At 42.2% G+C, this 20,219-nt stretch overlaps 1 protein-coding gene across 4 annotated transcripts in view; it reads right to left on the bottom strand.

Annotated features, from left to right (window-relative positions):
* The window catches only part of LOC115152204 (SLIT-ROBO Rho GTPase-activating protein 1), a 161,603-nt gene that overhangs the window by 62,757 nt on the left and 78,627 nt on the right, over positions 1–20,219 (bottom strand). For all 4 annotated transcript variants that reach the window (XM_029696802.1, XM_029696804.1, XM_029696803.1 and 1 more), the window contains exon 4: positions 16,839–16,901. In XM_029696802.1, the coding sequence (XP_029552662.1) occupies positions 16,839–16,901 (63 nt within the window). The remainder of the gene's footprint in view (positions 1–16,838; positions 16,902–20,219) is intronic.

The following is a 20,219-nucleotide window of genomic DNA, read 5'->3' as shown; positions in this document are numbered from 1 at the left end:
AAAGACACCAAATTGTAAATAAGTTTGGCATGAGGTGATACGCAGACCTGGGTTCAAACACTATTTGAAATCATTTCAAATACTGTAGCTGTGCTTGATTGAGCTTCCCTGTTGCAAGGAAATCAATAGAACAGTACCTAAAAGTGCAAGCACTGCCCACCTGGCACGCCAGGCAGACTAAAGCAAACACTCAAAGTAATTGTAATCAGATCTGGTGATACACTACATTTTAAGTGGGTATGCTCCCCTTGTCAATGCATCAGAACCAGAATTGAGGAAGAGTGATGGAGGCGTAGTGGGAAATGCATTACCACCACAGCAAAATACAGATTAAAGCTACTTCCTTTGGTTTGACTCATTGTTATCCAAACAGGAGGGAGCTATTACCATTACTCACACGACTGTAGAATACATTAGGAAGTGGCTCATAAGTAGCCAGGTACAACTGTTGCTCAAGTAAACCATGATTTCTTCAAGGGCCGTGACAAGTTCATAAGAGACTGTTTATGACACATGCTAACGGCTCTCTGAGTGTAGTGATTGGAATGGAAAGCTGACATAGAAATGAAGGCTGGGGCTCTGAATGAGACTAACAAATCACCAAATCAAAACAAACTTTATTTGTCACATGCGCCGAATACCTCAAGTCTAGGCCTTACCGTGAAATGCTTTCCATACCGACAGGAGTCACGACTGACGACGACACATGCGCTCTAGTAAAGTTTTTGTAAACATTGCTTTCATCCGGACTCGCGCAGCTAGCTTGTTAAGCCACCCAAAAGCGATAAGACCTCTGAACTTTGACAAACGCACATCTCTCTCCTTCAGGACCTTCAGAGGTCATTGACAGTGTGTCCATCCGGATGGGGGAGGTACTGACAGAAGGCTGCTGGGGAGAGGAAAATACCTTAGCCTGGCTTTCACTGTAACCCTGTTGGGTCTGAGAGAATCAGTCCCCTTCCCCTGCTGGGGCAGGCCAGCCCTAGCCTGAGTCATAGATCAGTTTCTACGGTCTTGCCAACTTCTTTGCTGTCAGTAGTAGGGCTAGCCTGTGTCCCAGATTTGTTTGTTCTGTCTTGCCAACAAACAATGACAACAAGTTGGCGAGACAGCACAAACTGAACTGGGACTTGCCAAGGCTGTCCCTGCCAAGGCTGTCCCTGCCAAGGCTGTCCCTGCCAAGGCTGTCCTTAAACCCACTACTGATGCAAGACCAGCCACTGAAAATAAAGTCACCCCGAAGCTGACGGAAAAAAGTGATCCCACGGCTTAACCCAGTAAATTACAGTTACGCCGTCCGTATACATTATAAATCGTTCTGCATAACCTCAATCGGAATCAAAATACAGACCTAAAACCTAAACATCTCTGCTTCCACCCCTCAAAAATAAGATATTTTCATAACGGGTAGACAGACTTTGCCCTGCTTGTTTTGTGCTGGTGGCCAGAGCCACGTAATCGGAACCAGTGGAGAGAGCCTGAGAGGGGCGACCAACCACAGGCCATACTTCTGACTTACTGGTCTGGAGTCCTGGTGTGTTAACTTTAACTCTCCTCTGTTTCTTTTACAGGGACAGATTTAGAACAACTTCGACCAGACCTGTTATTTCACAGGCCCTGGCCCTGTTATTTCATGGGCCCTGGGGCGGCAGGTAGCCTAGTGGTTAGAGCGTTGGACTTGTAACCGAAAGGTTGCGAGATCAAATCCCTGAGCTGACAAGGTAAAAATCTATCGTTCTGCCCCAGAACAAGGCAGTTAACCCACTGTTCCTAGGCCGTCATTGTAAATAAGAATGTATTCTTAACTGACTTGCCTAGTTAAATAAATAAAAAGGCCCCAGTGGCTGTCTGATGCAATAGTCTTTTTCTCTCCCTCTCTGTGTGTGTGTTTTTCTGCACCAAGGGGTAAATCAGGTCAAATTGGACTGCAGCGAGAGAGACGGTGACACAATTTGAGATGTGGCCGTTACACGTGTCATGAACGATTGTAAGTATAACACAACGTCATTTTTGTTTGTAACCGAACTTAAGCTACAGGGAAATTTAACCTCTGCTGAATATCTCCCGGGACAAGAGTAACTGTTCCCAGATCTGTTTCTTGGGTTTTACCATAACAATCAATGCTGTAATCATAACATGATACAGGTAACTGCCAAAATAAAGGAAACACCAACATAGTGGCAGTGTCCGAATACCTATACTAGCGTACTACAACATACTTAAACTGCATTCCTTTTACTCATCGTCCATACTATTTAGCGCCTACCGTTCAGTAAAAAGTATCCTGTATGCCACGGCCGCAATGCAGTAGCGGCTCCTGATTGGCTGAGTAAGTGTGGCCTAGTGCGGATGTTCGAAATTAAACAGATATGCATCGCATTAACCAGCCTGATAATGTCTCTTCTCCAATTTGATACATTTGGGTAAACTCTGAATAGAATATAAATTGATATTTATAGCTAGTCAGGCTGGTTATAGGCAGACTATCACATTCAACCTATACCATTGACGACCATGTAACCCATATAGAATATTTAAAAAGGACTGAAGACAGAAAAAGATCATTTGGTTCCATTTCAACATATTTATAAGTGCTGTAACATATCAAATAGCACACACCAAAACTCTTCAAATGTATTACACCGAAAAACGTAGGACAGCTGGGTGCTTCAAACTCAGAACCTCTGGACGGCAACATAATAAATTAAAGCACTGGTCATTGGGAATGAGATCAGAATGACTGCGAGGGACTTGATCCATAAATTAAATAATTAAATAGGTAGACTAGCCTACAAAACTAAAACAATCCACATGTTCAAATCAAAAGGCCTGTTTAACATGACATCATTAGTCATAACAGCCATATCCCGAGTCCCCGGCGCCGACACATTCAGAAATCAAAAGATGGTTTAGTATTTAGTTTAAATGCTCTGACGAAGACCAAGAGAACAAGAAACCCAGAGAAAACAGCCTCCCCCCTCCCCCCCAAAATACTTCTGTTTTCAAAGATGTAGCCTACGATGCAATATTCATGATCATTTTAAGGAGAACTAAAACTACTTAGCCTACATTTGGACACAACTGCAGACATTTCCAGCATCTTCCCAATTAAGTAGCCTAGTTTTGTTGTTCGGCTACTTGAAGAGAACTAGGGCCTATCACTCGCAGCCTACCCCTTCCAATGCATTGTGGAAAAGAGTGCATCGACTAGATGAAGAGCCTAAAGTAGAGTAACATCCTGGCATTTGAACCATATGTCGCATACTGTTAAACATTCTATTTTCGTGTACGGAGAATGCGGCATGTGTGATTGCGTTGTTTCCCGCTAGCGCATCCCCATATCTAATTGATTAGCGGTTTTAAAGCCAAAATGAGTATGACATCCGGGCAATTAAAGTATACTTGATTCTCTAAATGTTGCATACTATTAAACAAAACAAAAATCGACCTACTCAAACGGCCTACTATTTAGGACGCAAGTACGGGTAATTCGGACACTGGCGTTAATAGGGCGTCGGGCCATCATAAGCCAGAACCACTTCAATGCGCCTTGGCATAGATTCTACAAGTGCCTGGAACTCTATAGCAGGGATGTGACACCATTCTTCCAAGATGTTTGGTGTTTTGTTGATGGTGATGGAAAACGCTGTCTCAGGCGTCGCTCCAGAATCTCCCATAAGTGTTCAAATGGGTTGAGATCTGGTGACAGACAAACACACACACACACTTTAAACCCTCTAAACCCTCCCGCCCTTTGAGACCCCTCTTTCAAAGTCACAGATATCTTCTTCTAGCCATGGTTGCCAAAATAATGGGAAACTGGGCATTTTTCTATATGACCCTAAGCATGGTGGGATGTTAATGGCTTAATTAACTCAGGAACCACACCTGTGCAGAAGCACCTGCTTTCAATGTGCTTTGTATCCCTCATTTACTCAAGTGTTTGCTTTATTTTGGAAGTTACCTGCATCTTTGAGGGTTACACACCTAAAAAGATTATCTAAATTGTCACCGAGCACTTACAACAACAGTGTTTTTGACTGTGACTACCTGCTGACTACCTTCTGTTTCAGAAGACTGAAAAGACAGGAAAGAGAACACTCTTTACCATCTGTCTTTACACAAGAAAATATTGTTAAATAGGAAAAAATGATTTGTTTTTAGATTTATTTTAGATTTACATTGCTAACTACTTATTTACCTCAGCCTGTCTAGTCAGCTAGCCAGACAGCTATCTAGCTAACGTTAGCTAAATAAAACAAAGTGTTATTGTAGCTTTCTGTTTGTATGCATCTTGCACTTTAATGGCATTAATGAGATTTTATTTTATCTTCCCAACCAAGAGAATTACTATGAAGGCACCACTGATCTCGACATTGAAGCAACATTCGTAGGAGGGCAGAGAAATTAACAATTCAGGGTAACATTAAGCAGTTAACTTCTATTAGATCACTGGAAGTATTAAATGTACAACCATTTTTCAACAACCATTTTGTATTTGTATTTATTATGTATCCCCATTAGCTGCTGCCAAGGCAGTAATATACATAATAAAAATGTTTAACATTAAAATACATTTTATAACAGATTTCACAATACATTAAGTGTGTGCCCTCAGGCCTCTACTCTACTCTACTACAACACACAATCCAGCTGTAAAGTATGTCATGACTGTCCTGTGAGGATCACAATGGGTCAGATCATCTTGGCAATGCCTGACAATAACAACCTCCAGAGGGGAGGAGGGAACTGGTGTGGGGGTTTTGACACCTCCACGCCCTGTCGTAAATTAAGGAGAAAAGGGGTCTCTTTCTCCCACGTTAGTATCAACCAAAGGAATGATTTTGTTCACAGACAGTTTTCCCTCTTAAACTCTAACACGGTCAAAAGTGAATACTGGAATTATATTCTTAACATAACAATGTGGGGAATGGTCAGCGGGATTCATGGAAAACGAATGTAATAATGGTTTTCATTTTGTGATGTCATTAAAAACTGTATGGATGAAACACTAACTTGGAAAATATATCACCTTTATCTGTCAAGTTTCCATCCAATACGCATATAATATGAAAAGTGATGAAAGTATTTTTTTTAAAGAGAGGAATGTGATTTTAGGAGGTATAAGATAATTTCTCCCCTATAAACTGTGCATAAGCAGGGAAACTTAAATCAGTTCTACCAAATTTCTATCAACATGTTAAATGTGCAACCAGAAGGAAAAGATTTCTAGATCACCTGTACTCCACACACAGAGACGCGTGCAAAGCTCTCCCTCGCCCTCCATTTGGTAAATCCGACCACAACTCTATCCTCCTTATTCCTGCTTACAAGCTAAAATTAAAGCAGGAAGCACCAGTGACTCGGTCTATAAAAAAGTGGTCAGATGAAGCAGATGCTAAACTACAGGACTGTTTTGCTATCACAGACTGGAACATGTTCAGGGATTCTTCCGATGGCATTGAGGAGTACACCACATCAGTCACTGGCTTTATCAATAAGTGCATCGAGGACGTCGTCCCCACAGTGACTGTACGTACATACCCCAACCAGAAGCCATGGATTACAGGCAACATTCGCACTGAGCTAAAGTGTAGAGCTGCTGCTTTCAAGGTGCGGGACTCTAACCAGGAAGCTTACTAGAAATCCTGCTATGCCCTGCGATGAACCATCAAAACAGGCAAACCGTCAATACAGGGCTAAGATTGAATCATACTACACCGGCACCGACGCTCATCTTACGTGGCAGGGCTTGCAAACTATTACAGACTACAAAAGGGAAGCACAGCCGCGAGCTGCCCAGTGACACAAGCCTACCAGACGAGCTAAATCACTTCTATGCTCGCTTTGAGGCAAGTAACACTGAGGCATGCATGAGAGCATCAGCTGTTCCGGACGACTGTGTGATCACGCACTCCGTAGCCGACGTGAGTAAGACCTTTAAACAGGTCAACATACACAAGGCTGCGGGGCCAGACGGATTACCAGGACGTGTGGTCCGGGCATGTGCTGACCAACTGGCAGGTGTCTTCACTGACATTTTCGACATGTCCCTGATTGAGTCTGTAACACCAACATGTTTCAAGCAGACCACCATAGTCCCTGTGCCCAAGAACACAAAGGCAACCTGCCTAAATGACTACAGACCCATAGCACTCACGTCCATAGCCATGAAGTGCTTTGAAAGGTTGGTCATGGCTCACATCAACACCATTATCCCAGAAACCCTAGACCCACTCCAATTTGCATACCGCCCAAACAGATCCACAGATGATGCAATCTCTATTGCACTCCAAACTGACCTTTCCCACCTGGACAAAAGGAACACTTATGTGAGAATGCTTTTCATTGACTACAGCTCAGCGTTCAACACCATAGTACCCTCAAAGCTCATCACTGAGCTAAGGACCCTGGGACTAAACACCTCCCTCTGCAACTGGATCCTGGACTTCCTGACGAGCCATCCCCAGGTGGTGAGGGTAGGTAGCAACACATCTGCCACGCTGATCCTCAACACTGGAGCTCCCCAGGGGTGCGTGCTCAGTCCCCTCCTGTACTCCCTGTTCACCCACAACTGCATGGTCAGGCACGACTCCAACACCATCATTAAGTTTGCAGACGACACAACAGTGGTAGGCCTGAACACCGACAACGACGAGACAGCCTATAGGGAGGAGGTCAGAGACCTGGTCGGGTGGTGCCAGAATAACAACCTTTCCCTCAACGTAACCAAGACTAAAGAGATGATTGTGGACTACAGGAAAAGGAGGATCGAGCACGCCCCCATTCTCATCGAAGGGGCTGTAGTGGAGCAGGTTGAGAGCTTCAAGTTCCTTGGTGTCCACATCAACCACAAACTAGAATGGTCCAAACACACCAAGACAGTCGTGAAGAGGGCACGACAAAGCCTATTCCCCCTCTGGAAACTAAAAAGATTTGGCATGGATCCTGAGATCCTCAAAAGGTTCTACAGCTGCAACATCGAGAGCATCCTGACTGGTTGCATCACTGCCTGGTACGACAATTGCTCGGCCTCCGACCGCAAGGCACTACAGAGGGTAGTGCGTACGGCCCAGTACATCACTGGGGCAAAGCTGCCTGCCATCCAGGACCTCTACACCAGGCGGTGTCAGAGGAAGGCCCTAAAAATTGTCAAAGACCTACTACCGCATGGCAAGCGGTACCAGAGTACCAAGTCTAGGACAAAAAGGCTTCTCAACAGTTTTTATCCCCAAGCCATAAGACTCCTGAACAGGTAATCAAATTGCTACCCGGACTATTTGCATTGTGTGCCCCCCCAACCCCTCTTTTTACGCTGCTGCTACTCTCTGTTTATCATATATGCATAGTCACTTTAACTATACATTCATGTACATACTACCTCAATTGGGCCGATCAACCAGTGCTCCCGCACATTGGCTAACCGGGCTATCTGCATTGTGTCCCACCACCCAACACCCGCCAACCCCTCTTTTACGCTACTGCTACTCTCTGTTCATCATAAATGCAGTCACTTTAACCATATCTACATCTACATACTACCGCAATCAGCCTGACTAACCGGTGTCTATATGTAGCCTCGCTACTTTTATAGCCTCGCTACTGTATATAGCCTGTCTTTTTACTGTCGTTTTTTTTCTTTACTTACCTATTATTCACCTAATACCTTTTTTGCACTATTGGTTAGAGCCTGTAAGTAAGCATTTCACTGTAAGGTCTGTTGTATTCGGCGCACGTGACAAATAAACTTTGATTTGAAGTGGGTAGTCACGCCCCAAGTGAGGTCAGAGAGCGTGTCAGACGGATGGAGCTGTCCCCTTTGGCCAGAGTGCATAAAAAGCCTTGGTAACAAAATTAACTTTAGACCAGGAAACATCAGGTGTTAGCTACATGTTTGAAATTGTTGAAACTTTAAACCTCAACACGAGGTGAAGTAATAAACTCTTCTTCCTTTAGACCAGAGAGACAAAGAGCTGCATCTCATGTCCATAGTGGTCTAAATCCAGAACCCTGAATAATCAACACGAGGAGAAAGAGGCGACAAACTCCCCTCTCAGACAATCACTGGTACATCTGATTAGCTGTTCGAGGCAAATATCTGAACTCTTCAAACCATCCCATCCTACTACGAGTTTCAAATCACCGTACACTACTCTTATCACCCCACTGGAACCATCGGCACGGCTGGCTTATCTTCAAATAAGCAGCTTCAGGAGCGAATGGAAGTGTGTGAACTTTGTAGTTCTGTTCAGGACTACATGACGGACAAAGACACACATACGTAAATACATTTGCGATTTCTTATTTCAAATGGGTGGCGGTTCATTTGCAAAGTATTTGATTAGTGGGAGAATAGTTATACAATGTGTCCATGATAAGTCTCCGTCTCTCTTTCCCCCCCTCTCCATCTGTGTAATAAGCAGTCATATCTTGTCAGTCCACTAGGGACCTTTGTCTCATGTAAAGGGTGTATGTTAATTCTGTGTTATTATTTAGTTCGCTAGTAAATTAATAACTAAACCAATTGGTGTAGTAGGGCGGCAGGTAGTCTAGTGGTTAGAGCGTTGGGCCAGTAACCAAAAGCTGACGAGGTAAAAATCTGTCGTTCATCCCCTGAACAAGGCAGTTAACCCACTGTTCCCCGGTAGGCCATCATTGTAAATAACAATTTGTTCTTAAACTTCTTCAGCCTACCATCCCGTTAGCGGGATCATTTTCCAGCGAAAACTCCTAGCGACATTAGCATAACGAAATTCAATATTTTTTTTTTTTCAAATATAGGGCTGTCTCATATCGTTTTATAGATACACCTCTCTTGAATCGACCCTCGTTGTCCGATTTCAAAAAGGTTTTACAGGAAAAGCACAATATTAGATTATGTTAGAGGAGTACATGGTAAAAGTCGCATCATATGAATTTTCCGAGCAAGCACACCCATCACATATAAACAAAAAACAGCTAAATGCAGCACTAACCTTTTACAAACTTCATCAGATGACACACCTAGGACATCATGTTACACACAGCATGCAATCTTTTGTTCAATAAAGGTCATATTTCTATATAAAAACAGCATTTTACATCGGCACCTGAGGTTGACTAACATTTTCCCATAAAATGCGTCCCGGGAAACTGTGCTACAATTTTATAAATAACTATTCGAAAACGATTTTTTTTATACATATTGTCAATCTAAGATTTATAGATGAATATCTCTTGAAAACACCAGTCAAAACAGATTTTAAATTAACTTTACAGGGTAATCACACTTTGAGATCAAATGGGATGCGATACCCAGAAATTGAGCTCGAAAACGTAGCTCGGCGCCACCTGTGAACAATAGCAGAAACATCTTATATTGTATAATATCGCCAATAATCCCTCACCTTTAGTTGTCTTCATCAGAAATCACATCCCGATGTCCCAGGTCCATGACAAATGTATTTTCGGTCGAAAAAGTCCATGCTTTATGTTCCATTAGCTTCCTCTTGCTAGCGCGTCCTAAGGCTGTAATCAAATGTTGATCCGTGGGCGGCAGCTGTCTAACGCAAAATGACTGTTTACGGTAAGTGAGGGTCGTTCAAACATGTCAAACGTTTTATCAAGTAATCGTCAGTGCCTGTTTCAACAAGAGAACCAATCAGATTCGAGTGGGACGATTTCATTGTGTTTCAAAAAACTTCCAAAGGTGGGGGCAGACACGGCCGCCAACGTCACAATGCTCATGGCCCTCCGACTGTGACCAATTGCCACATCGTCTCTTTCACTGAGTTTCCACCGTAGAACCCTCAAAACACTTTGTAAAGACTGGGGACATCTAGTGGAAGCACTGGAAAGTGCTCAATTTTCATTTTTTCACGTTGTGAATTATAGGTAAGGCTGTGAAGTCGAGTCGACAATTCAGATTTCCACTTCCTGGTTCAATCGGTCTCGGGGTTTTGACTGCCATACGAGTTCTGTTATACTCACAGACACCATTCAAACAGTTTTAGAAAATTTAGGGTGTTTTCTATCCATATAAAATAAGTATATGCATGTCCTAGCTTCTGACTTTGATTAGTAGGCCGTTGAAAATGGGAACGATTTTTTTCCAAAATGCGCTGTGGCGCCCCCTATCCTAGGGTAAATCGAAGAAGTTAACCAACTTGCCTAGTTAAATAAAGGTTACATAAAAAAATTTAAAAAATTTAAAAAAAACAGTACTGAATCATGAGTAGGCTGGGGTTTTTGCAGATGCATGAGGTTATGACTGTTCAGAATGATGATATGATAAGAGGTAATGATTAATAATATGACCGTTTATCGATGTAATAGATATATACCTTATAGAGTTTAATTCTGGAGATGGTAACGCTCAACCTGTTGGGGATAGGGGGCAGTATTTGCACGGCCGGATAAAAAACGTACCCAATTTAATCTGATTACTACTCCTGCCCAGTAACTAGAATATGCATATAATTAGTAGATTTGGATAGAAAACACTCTAAAGTTTCTAAAACTGTTTGAATGGTGTCTGTGTATAACAGAACTCATATGGCAGTCAAAACCCTGAGACAAATCCTAACAGGAAGTGGAAATCTGAGGTGTGGAATCACTTTCAAGCTTTGCCATTGAAACACACAGGAACGTATTAATCATTTAGCACTTCCTAAGGCTTCCACTAGATGTCAACAGTCTTTACAAAGTGGTTTGAGTCTTCTACGGTAGAAACTGACCCAAAGAGAGGCTTGGGAAGTTGGTCACAGGGGGAGGGCCATTACTACTATGATGCGGGCACCATAGTAGGACAATGCAATCGTCCTAAACGTTTAGTAAGACAATGCAATCGTCCGCCTTGAATATTATTGAAGCTCTGGTTGAAAAGGGCCCTAAAGATTTATGTTATATAACGTTTGACATGTTTGAACGAACGTAAATATATATTTTTTGCACATTCGTGACGACAAGTCCCGCGCGCTTCAGTACATTATGAGTAGCCTTCGGAACGCGCTAACAAGAAGGAATTATTGGGACATAAATTATTAACTTTTTCAAACAAAACTACATTTGTTGTGGACCTGGGATTCCTGGAAGTGCCTTCCGATGAAGATAATCAAAGGTAAGGGAATATTTACAATAGTATATTTGATTTTAGATGGTTCCAAGATGGCGCTAACATGTATCGCCTAGCCTATTTTTCTGAGCATACCACGTCGTTTATTGCAAAGTGTGATTTCCCAGTAAAGTTATTTTAAATCTGGCAATGCGGTTGCATTCACGAAATGTTAATCTATAATTCTTTGAATGACAATATTACATTTTAACAATGTTTTCGAATAGTAATTTCGTAAAATTGTAGCGCTGATCACCGGAAGCATTTGAGGGAAAATATTTTCTGAACGTCACGCTCTGATGTAAAATGCTGTTTTTATATATAAATATTAACTTTATCGAACAAAAAATGCATGTATTGTGTAACATGATGTCCTAGAAATGTCATCTGATGAAGATTGTCAAAGGTTAGTGCTGCATTTAGCTGTGTTTTGGGTATTTGTGATGCATCTAGTTGCTTTGAAAATGGCAGTGTGATTTTTTTTGGCAGGGTACTCTCCTAACATAATCTAATGTTTTGCTTTTGCTGTAAAGCCTTTTTGAAATCGGACAACGTGGTTCGATTCAGGAGAGGTGTATCTATACAATGGTGTAAAATAGTCATATGTTTGAGAAATTGAAGTTATAGCATTTATGAGGTTTTGTATTTCGCACGACGCGATTCCACTGGCTGTTGACTAGGGTGGGGCGCAAGCATCCCACATTCCCAGACAGGTTAACAACCTCTTCCGTGTTGCCCCAAATACCTAATGAGTTAATTGTTACATGATTTAAATCGGGTAACAATTAAACATAGTTAGTTGATTAGATAAATAACAGTCATCAGATTAATGAATGTAAAGTCATGACAAGTATGTGTTTGTATGCGTGTGTTTGTACCTATGTGTGACTTTTCACAGTCCTTGCTGTTCCGTAAGGTGTATTTTTATCTTTTTTTATCTGAGTCTACTGCTTGTGTGAGTTACTTGATGTGGAATAGAGTTCCATGTAGTCATGGCTCTATGTAGTACTGTTTGCCTCCCATAGTCTGTTCTGGACCTGCTGACTGTGAAGAGACCTCTGGTGGCATGTCTTGTGGGTTATGTATGGGTATCTGAGCTGTGTGCTAGTAGTTTAAAAACAAACAGCTCGGTGCATTCAACATGTCAATACTTCTACACCTGTTGTATTCGGCGCATGTGACAAATAAAAGTGGATTTGATTTGATGCATCAATACGATAACAGTTTACAATCCAGGGTTACACCAAACAGTTTAGTCTCCTCAACTTGATAAATTTCCACATTATTCATTACAAGATTTAGTTGAGGTTTAGTGAATGATTTGTCCCAAATACAATGCTTTTATTTGGAAATATTTAGGACTAACTTACACTACATGGCCAAAAGTATGTGGAAGCCCCTTCAAATTTGTGTATTTGGCTATTTCAGCCACACCCGTTGCTGACAAGTGTATAAAATCGAGCCCAGAGCCATGAAATCTCCATAGACAAACATTGGCAATATAATGGCCCGTACTGAAGAGCTTTCAACCTGGCACCGTCATAGGATGCCACCTTTCCAACTAGTCAGTTCGTGTGATTTCTGCCCTGCTAGTGCTGCCCCAGTCAACTGTAAGTGCTGTTATTGTGAAGTGGAAACTTCTAGGAGAAACAACGGCTCAGCAACAAAGTGGTAGGCCACACAAGCTCACAGAATAGGACTGCCGAGTGCTGAAGCGTATAAAAATAGTCTGTCCTTGGTTGCAACACTCACTGCACAGAGATCTGACCCCAATCAAACACCTTTGGGATGAATTGGAACATCGTCCATCATCAGTGCCGAACTCACTAATGCTCTTGTAGCTGAATGGAAGCAAGTCTCCGCAGCAATGTTCCAACATCTAATGGAAAGCCTTCCCAACTCAACGACCATACTTTTGGCAATGTAGTGTATTTCTTGCCACCCATTCTGAAACTGACTGCAGCTCTTCGTTACATGTTGCAGTGATTTCACTCGCTGTAGTAGCTGACATGTATAATGTTGAGTTATCCGCATACAGACACAGGCTTTACGCAGAGATTTTTTTTTTTTACAAAAATAAGGGGCATAGACAGCTGCCCTGGGGAATGCCTGATTCTACCTGGATTATGTTAGAGGCTACCATTAAAAAAAACACCCTCTGTGTTCTGTTAGAGAGGTAACTCTCAATCCACAATATAGCAGGGGGTGAAAAGCCATAACATATACATTTTTCCAGCAGCATACTGTGATTGATGTCAAAAGCCACACTGAAGTAAAAAAAAAAAAAAAAAAAAACAGCTCTCAAACTTTTTATTCTTTTCCATCTAGCTAGTTAGGAGGACAACCTGAAGATGATTATCTTTTCACCCAACAGCAGCGTCCAGGCCTCCACTGAGTATTCGCCATTCGCCTAGTGTACGGATGGGAGCCGCAGCTGTTGACTGAGGTAAACAATGTAGTGTATATACAATTATTGCAAATTGATGGACTTAGTGTTTGTCTATTACTATTTTTGTATAACATACTTTGCAGCAACTTTTGACTGGTACTGTACATTTTTTTTAAAGGCAAACAGCCTACATATCAATACATACACACAAACTATCTAGGTCAAATAGGGGAGAGGTGTTAAAAACATTAAACCAGGTTTGCTGTTTATTTGAGCAATATGAGAAGGAACGGTTCCATGCAATAATGGATCTATATAATACTGTACGCTTTCTTGAATTTGTTCTGGATTTGGGTAATATGAAAAGACCCATGGTGGCATGTCTGGTTGGATAAGTGTGTGCGTCAGAGCTGTGTGTAAGTTGACTATGCAAACAATTTGGGATTTTCAACACAATGTTTCTTTTAAAAAGTGATGCAGTCAGTCTCTTCTCAACTCTTAGCCAAGAGAGACTGGCATGCATAGTATTTATATCATCTCTCTGATTGAAATGAAGAGCAAAACGTACCAGACCGTTTCTATGCCAGCTTCAGCTTAACTAGGTCTTTCCTTGTAGCACTGGATCACACGACTGGACAATAATCAAGAGAAGACTAAACTAGAGCCTGCAGAAATTGCTTTTTGGAGTGTGGTGTCAAAAAAGCAGAGCATCTCTTTATTACAGACAGACCTCTCCCCATCTTTACAACCATTGAATATATATGTTTTGACCATGACAGTTCACAATTTAAGGTAACGGCAAGTAATTTAGTCTCCTCAAATTGTTCAACAGCCACACCATTCATTACCAGATTCAGCTGAGGTCTAGAACTTAAGGAATGATTTGTACCAAATACAATGCTCTTAGGTTTTAGAGATGTTCAGGACCAGTTTATTACTGGCCACCCATTCCAAAACAGTCCTCAACTCTTTGTTAAGGATTTCAGTGCCTTCATTAGCTGTGGTAGCTCATGCATATATGGTTGAATCATCAGCATACATGGACACATATGCTTTGTTTAATGCCAGGCCATTGGTAAAAATAGAAAAGAGGGCCTAGAGAGCTGCCCTGCAGTACACCCCACTTTACATGTTTGACAGAGAATCTTCCATTAAAGAAAACCCTTTGAATTATATAGATAGCTCTGAATCCACAATATGGCAGAGGTTGAAAAGCCATAACACACATTTTTTTCAACAACAGGTTATTGTCAATAATATCAAAGGCTTCACTGAAATCTAACAGTACAGCTCCCACAATCTTCTTTTTACGAATTTCTTTCAACCAATCATCAGTAATGTGTCAGTGCAGTACATGTTGAGTGCCCTTCTCTATAAGCATGCTGAAAGTCTTTTGTTAATTTGATTACAGAGAAATATCACTGTATTTGGTCAAACCATTTTTTCTAACAGTTTACTAAGAGCTGGCAGCAAGCTGATTGGTCGATGTTAGAACCAGTAAAGGCTGCTTTACCACTCTTGGGTAGCGGAATGACTTTGGCTTCCCTCCAGGCCTGAGGACAAAGACTTTCCTCTAGGCTCAGATTAAAGATATGACAGATAGGAGTGCCTACAGAGTCAGCTACCATCCTCAGTAGCTTTCCATCTAAGTTGTCAATGCCAATACTTTTTCCACCTCTCCCACGCTAATTCAAACCTGCAATGCTTTTCTTTCATTATTAGTTTTTTTATGCATGAATACGATGGCTCACTGTTCGTTATTGGCATTTCCTGCATAAGTTTGCTAATGAAGGAATCATTTGGATGAAGGACAAGACCTATGAAACCTCACTGCTCTTTCGCTCCTAGCTTAACAATATGTTAAGGTGAATATAAAAATGTCAGATAACTATTTGCATTTGCACTCAAAATAACCCAAAGCTAGTTTTAGTTTTCCTAGCACTGATATTTGTATCTTTGTCTTCCTAGGGTTACCTCGGTGGAAGCCAACAATCTTCTCCTGTTGGAGCAGTTGGACGGTCGACCACTGAAAGCCCTGACGCTCCCTACACTTTGGTGAAGCCCATGGGACAAAGTATGTCAAAGCTAACCACTGGGTCACGGTAAATAACCTCCGCTGCCAGGTAGGTACTATTAAGGTGTATGACTCCAGTGGTCATGACACCACCCCAAACTCACCTCTCTCTTATCTTCTCCAGGGACCATCCCTTACCTCCCTCATAAACCCTACTGACGTAAAAAATAATTACAGACAGGTATGATTTCTTTCTTTTCTGTCTGCATTTAATATTATTGCATATCTAATCGAACATTTAACTTAAATAAATCTGTATAAATGTATTTTTATATACCTGATCTACCTGTAACCTGTGTGTTTGCTTGTTTTACGTCTCTGTCTCCTCCCCTGTTCCCTTTAACTCTGCTCCTGTTCTCCAGGACCTAGGGGGTTCTGCTTAACACCCAGACGTGGATCCACCGGATGTCCTCCATTACCAACCACCCTCCAACTTTCCATTACATAAAAATTGTTAGCTGACATGGTTAATTGAGTGGCTGTCAGTGACAGACATAAGGGGAAATACTGCTGATGCACAACCTCATTTCGAAATTGTACCTGGTGTATTCCACTATTCTTACTCTCTATAGTGAGTTGAGTGCCTGACTGAGTACTCCAAAAAATGCTAAACATAAAAAATATTTTTGGGGGTTGGGGGACCCCTAGCGAACATTGGCCCCTAAGCAACTGCCTATGTCGCTTATGCCTTGAACCGGCACTGCCTCTAACAAAATCTTCCTCCAAAGGTTAGAAAGTCTAACAAAGCAGATAGCATGGTCACCAGATGAATGGGAAAGTACATAAACTACATGTCACACAATATATGTGAGTAGGTTATACAAAAGGGAAGATGCCAAGACCACATAGACCACAAAAGCCATCCCCTTCTACCTGAGGAAGTATTAGAACGTCAGGGTCTTCAGGGCCACCTGGGGAACATGAATCTCAGCTGCCACTATTCCAGGCCTGACGGCAGCAATTAAAGCTACTGAATTAACTATTGATTAGTGGTTTAAGCACCCTGCTCTCCCCCAAGGTCAGAGACCTGAAGTGGCATTATCCACATAGGCTGGTCCCAGATCTGCTTGTAACAATGACCATAAGAGTTGGTATGCAGCTACTTTAAGGCCAGACCAGGTAGGCTCTGATCTGAGAGGCCTGTCTTAGTGCCCGAATCATGATTTATCATTCAGGCTGAGAGTTGTTCCCAACTGTGACCTGATCAGGAAAAACTTTATACACTATTGTTACAGTACAGTGGTAGAGCAAAACAGGAACCAGGAAATTAAATGACAACTTACAGTGTAGAGCTCGTTGAGGACCTTCATCAAGTCTTCCTGGAGCTGAAACGTTATCTCCTTACTCTGAAAAAGAGAAAACAAAGAAGTGTTCAATGTGAGACATCTGTCGACTTTGCAGTACAGTAACATATTCATACATGGAACAAACAAGCAGTGTCAAGAGTACAGTAGGGCACAGAGCTGGAACGAGGATATCAAACAGAGACACAGTTGCCCATAGAGCCCTCTGTCTGCATAGTGTGAGTGATCTCAAATGAATAAATTCAATCAGCCATCCCATGACACAAGATTCACTCAATGCCATCAGACATGAGCCCACAATTGATAATTCTGAGATTTTCAATACAGGGAAATAACAGTTGTGTGACTCATGCATGGTTAAAGCAGGGGTCTCAAACTGGCGGCCTGCAGACCAGATGTGGCCCAGTGAAAACAGAATGTGGCCCCCGGGCAAAATGAGTTTCAAACCCCTGGGTTAAAAGGTACTTTTACTACGCATGCCACCTATTTTTTCCACTATGTAACATACAAGTCATGGGGTGGGTTTATGCGATATATAATAAGATCTGACAAAGCATTTGGATATCCCTTTCAACGTATGTATTACCTGGGTGTTATCACACAGTCTTCCACTGCACTTAAAGTCTCCCACTAACCCACTTATCTGGACCCTAATCTTATTGTTGAGGCCTTTCCCAGCAACGGGGCCTCAGAGGGCTGTGACAATTTGATCTATCCCACCACCACTATCCAAATTGAGGGAGAGAGAGGGGGGCTTAGATAGATCTGATCTGGAGTTAGTAGGGGTAGTCATCTCTATTACAGACCTTACTCTTATAGGCAACCTCTGTGCCCACCTTAACAGTCAGTCAAACTGGGTTAACAGAGAGGACAGATCTTTCAATGCACCAAACACCCAAACGCTGTGCCGCTTACCACATGTAAATAAAGTTGGATGGATTTGGATTCAAAAGGTACACATTTGTACAATAATAGTGTGTGTCATTTGAGAAAAGCACATATCTGATAGGAGAGGTCATGTCCAGGGTTACTGTAGTTCACATGAGGTTTCATATAGCCTTGTAATACACATCTGTGGTTTCCTGTGGGCGTGACCAATGAGGAAGTCTCTCTGCTGAGGTCACCAACCTCACTGATCCAGGTGGATCCGTACACATCCTAGTTGGCAACGGCAGATACAGTCAATGATACTCCAATGGAAAATACGGACCACTGAGGAATTCCATAGGTCGAAGGAGTGAATCTCTAACCTGGCCGCCAGAACTGAATAATATGCTTTATCCAACACCTCTTGATGCTTGTTGTCATGCCATACATGTTTGGCGTGACAACGAACACAACATAACAGGGGAGTTGGCTGAAGGACCAACAGATCTGCAACAAAGCCATGATTAGGGTGAAAGGCGTGCTCTTAGTCAGATCATAATTTGATTGTTTGAAGGAGGAAGTCAGTACACAAACAAACACAGGTCCATCCCAAAAAGAGCTATACTCTAAATCCTGCTGACTGACTGACTCAGGTGGAAAAGGTAGTGCCAGTCCAGACATGTGGGCGTAAACCAGAGAGGATTAGTTCTCGTCGTTTGTGCGTTTGTGTGTGTGTTTGTGCATGTGTGCATGCATGCAGAAGTAAGTAATCAGCCTGTCTCCTCAGGCTGACCCAGTCTAGCCCAACATCTCCTGTCCTGGCCCTCGCCTCCACCTACCCAGCCAGTTCTCTCTTTTACTTACCTATTCACACAGGCACCGGACAAATAGACTTAGCCCTGTATAAATAGAGCTAAGTCACAGAAGCTTAAGCTAGGGTGCTCTCACGCACATTTAGAGAATGGAGGGCAGGATCTATAGGCTGGTTGGGGCACTGAGTTTTGGGCCAGGTAGGTTGCTGAGGCTGCTGAAGGAAGGACGGCTCATAATAATGGCTGGAACGGAGTGAATGGAATCAAACACATGAAAACCACGTGTTTGGTGTATTTGATACCTTTCCACTTATTCCGCTCCAGCCATTCCCACGAGTCTGTCCTCCCCAATTAAGATGCCACCAACCTCCTGTGGTAGGTTATGGACTGGTGAGATCGTTCCTCTTTCCCAAGTTTGTGAAGCAGGCTGCAAATCTAAATAAATGAGCAAGTCTATGTTGTTCATTCTCGGCCGAGAATAGCGCTTTAAAGTTGTCGCTGTTATGTCCATAACTGTATTCATGAACATTACCAACAGCTGAATTGGGCTGCAAAGTGAGATTTTCACTGAAATTACTCGCACTTCCTCCCCTGGGAAGAGCCATTAGAAGCCTCCGTTCTGAGAAGAGGACCTCAGTCAACTTGTTAGATCTAACACTTGTTAGCCCTTTCCTATTGAGAGAACTGGGAAGCGGTCCAGTGGTCAATGAAAAGGCCTCTCAGGAGAGCTTGGGCACGGCTCTGACAGCTCATCCATTTCCTGGCTCTGCAGATGCCCCAGTTATGTGACCTGGGCAGGGCCTCTGACAGGAAGCAGCCACCTCAGCCACTCCACTGGCCACTGAAGACACAGAAAATCAGAGAAGAGCATCTCATGTACAAACCATTCACTTAGGGAGTGAACGTTTATTATAATAAGGGTTAAAAGGAGAAAATCACACCTCTCCGAACTAAAAATGGATGGCCCTCCCTTCAGCAAAATATATTTTACCTAAACCCTCCCTGAACGCTTGAAAATTATTTTTCAATTTCACAGAATTTGAAAAAGCATGACCCTCCCCCATTTTCCTCCAGGTACCCATTATGTACATGTTCAATCCATCTCTTAATGATTCATTATAACCGTAAGAAATTAGCCTCGGAGCCGTAATCACTCGCGGCCTGAACGTTTTGCAACCTATGGGCCAACCAATGTTATCATTCAATTTAAAAGCATGAGTTTTTACTCAAAGTAACACAGTGTGGTCAAATACTTAGTAACTTAGTTGTAGTCATGATCTGGTTATCTATAACTACAAATACAGTTATGTTTTAGCATTTTTAGATATTTATTAACTTATTTCCAGATATCTTCGGAACTACCCACAAGGCACTATTTCTTAACATCATGTGGAGAACCAGTACTACCTACTGTAGCTAGTTCCAGCTGGCTAACATTCGCTACTAGCTATGCTGGCATGTAAATACATTCTAAACCAAGTGTTGACGTTGATGAGCTACAATGTACATCGACAAAGAAGAAACCATATACAGTTGAAGTCAGAAGTTTACATACAGCTTAGCCAAATACATTTAAACTCAGTTTTTCACAATTCCTGACATTTAAACCTAGTAAAAATTCCCTGTCTTAGGTCAGTTAGGATCACCACTTGATTTTAAGAATGTGAAATGTCAGAATAAT

This window comes from Salmo trutta, chromosome 17, assembly GCF_901001165.1.
Source record: "Salmo trutta chromosome 17, fSalTru1.1, whole genome shotgun sequence".
Classification (NCBI taxonomy): Eukaryota; Metazoa; Chordata; class Actinopteri; order Salmoniformes; family Salmonidae; genus Salmo; species Salmo trutta.
Note: the sequence above shows the minus strand (reverse complement) of the source record. Positions and strands in the feature narration are given on the sequence as shown.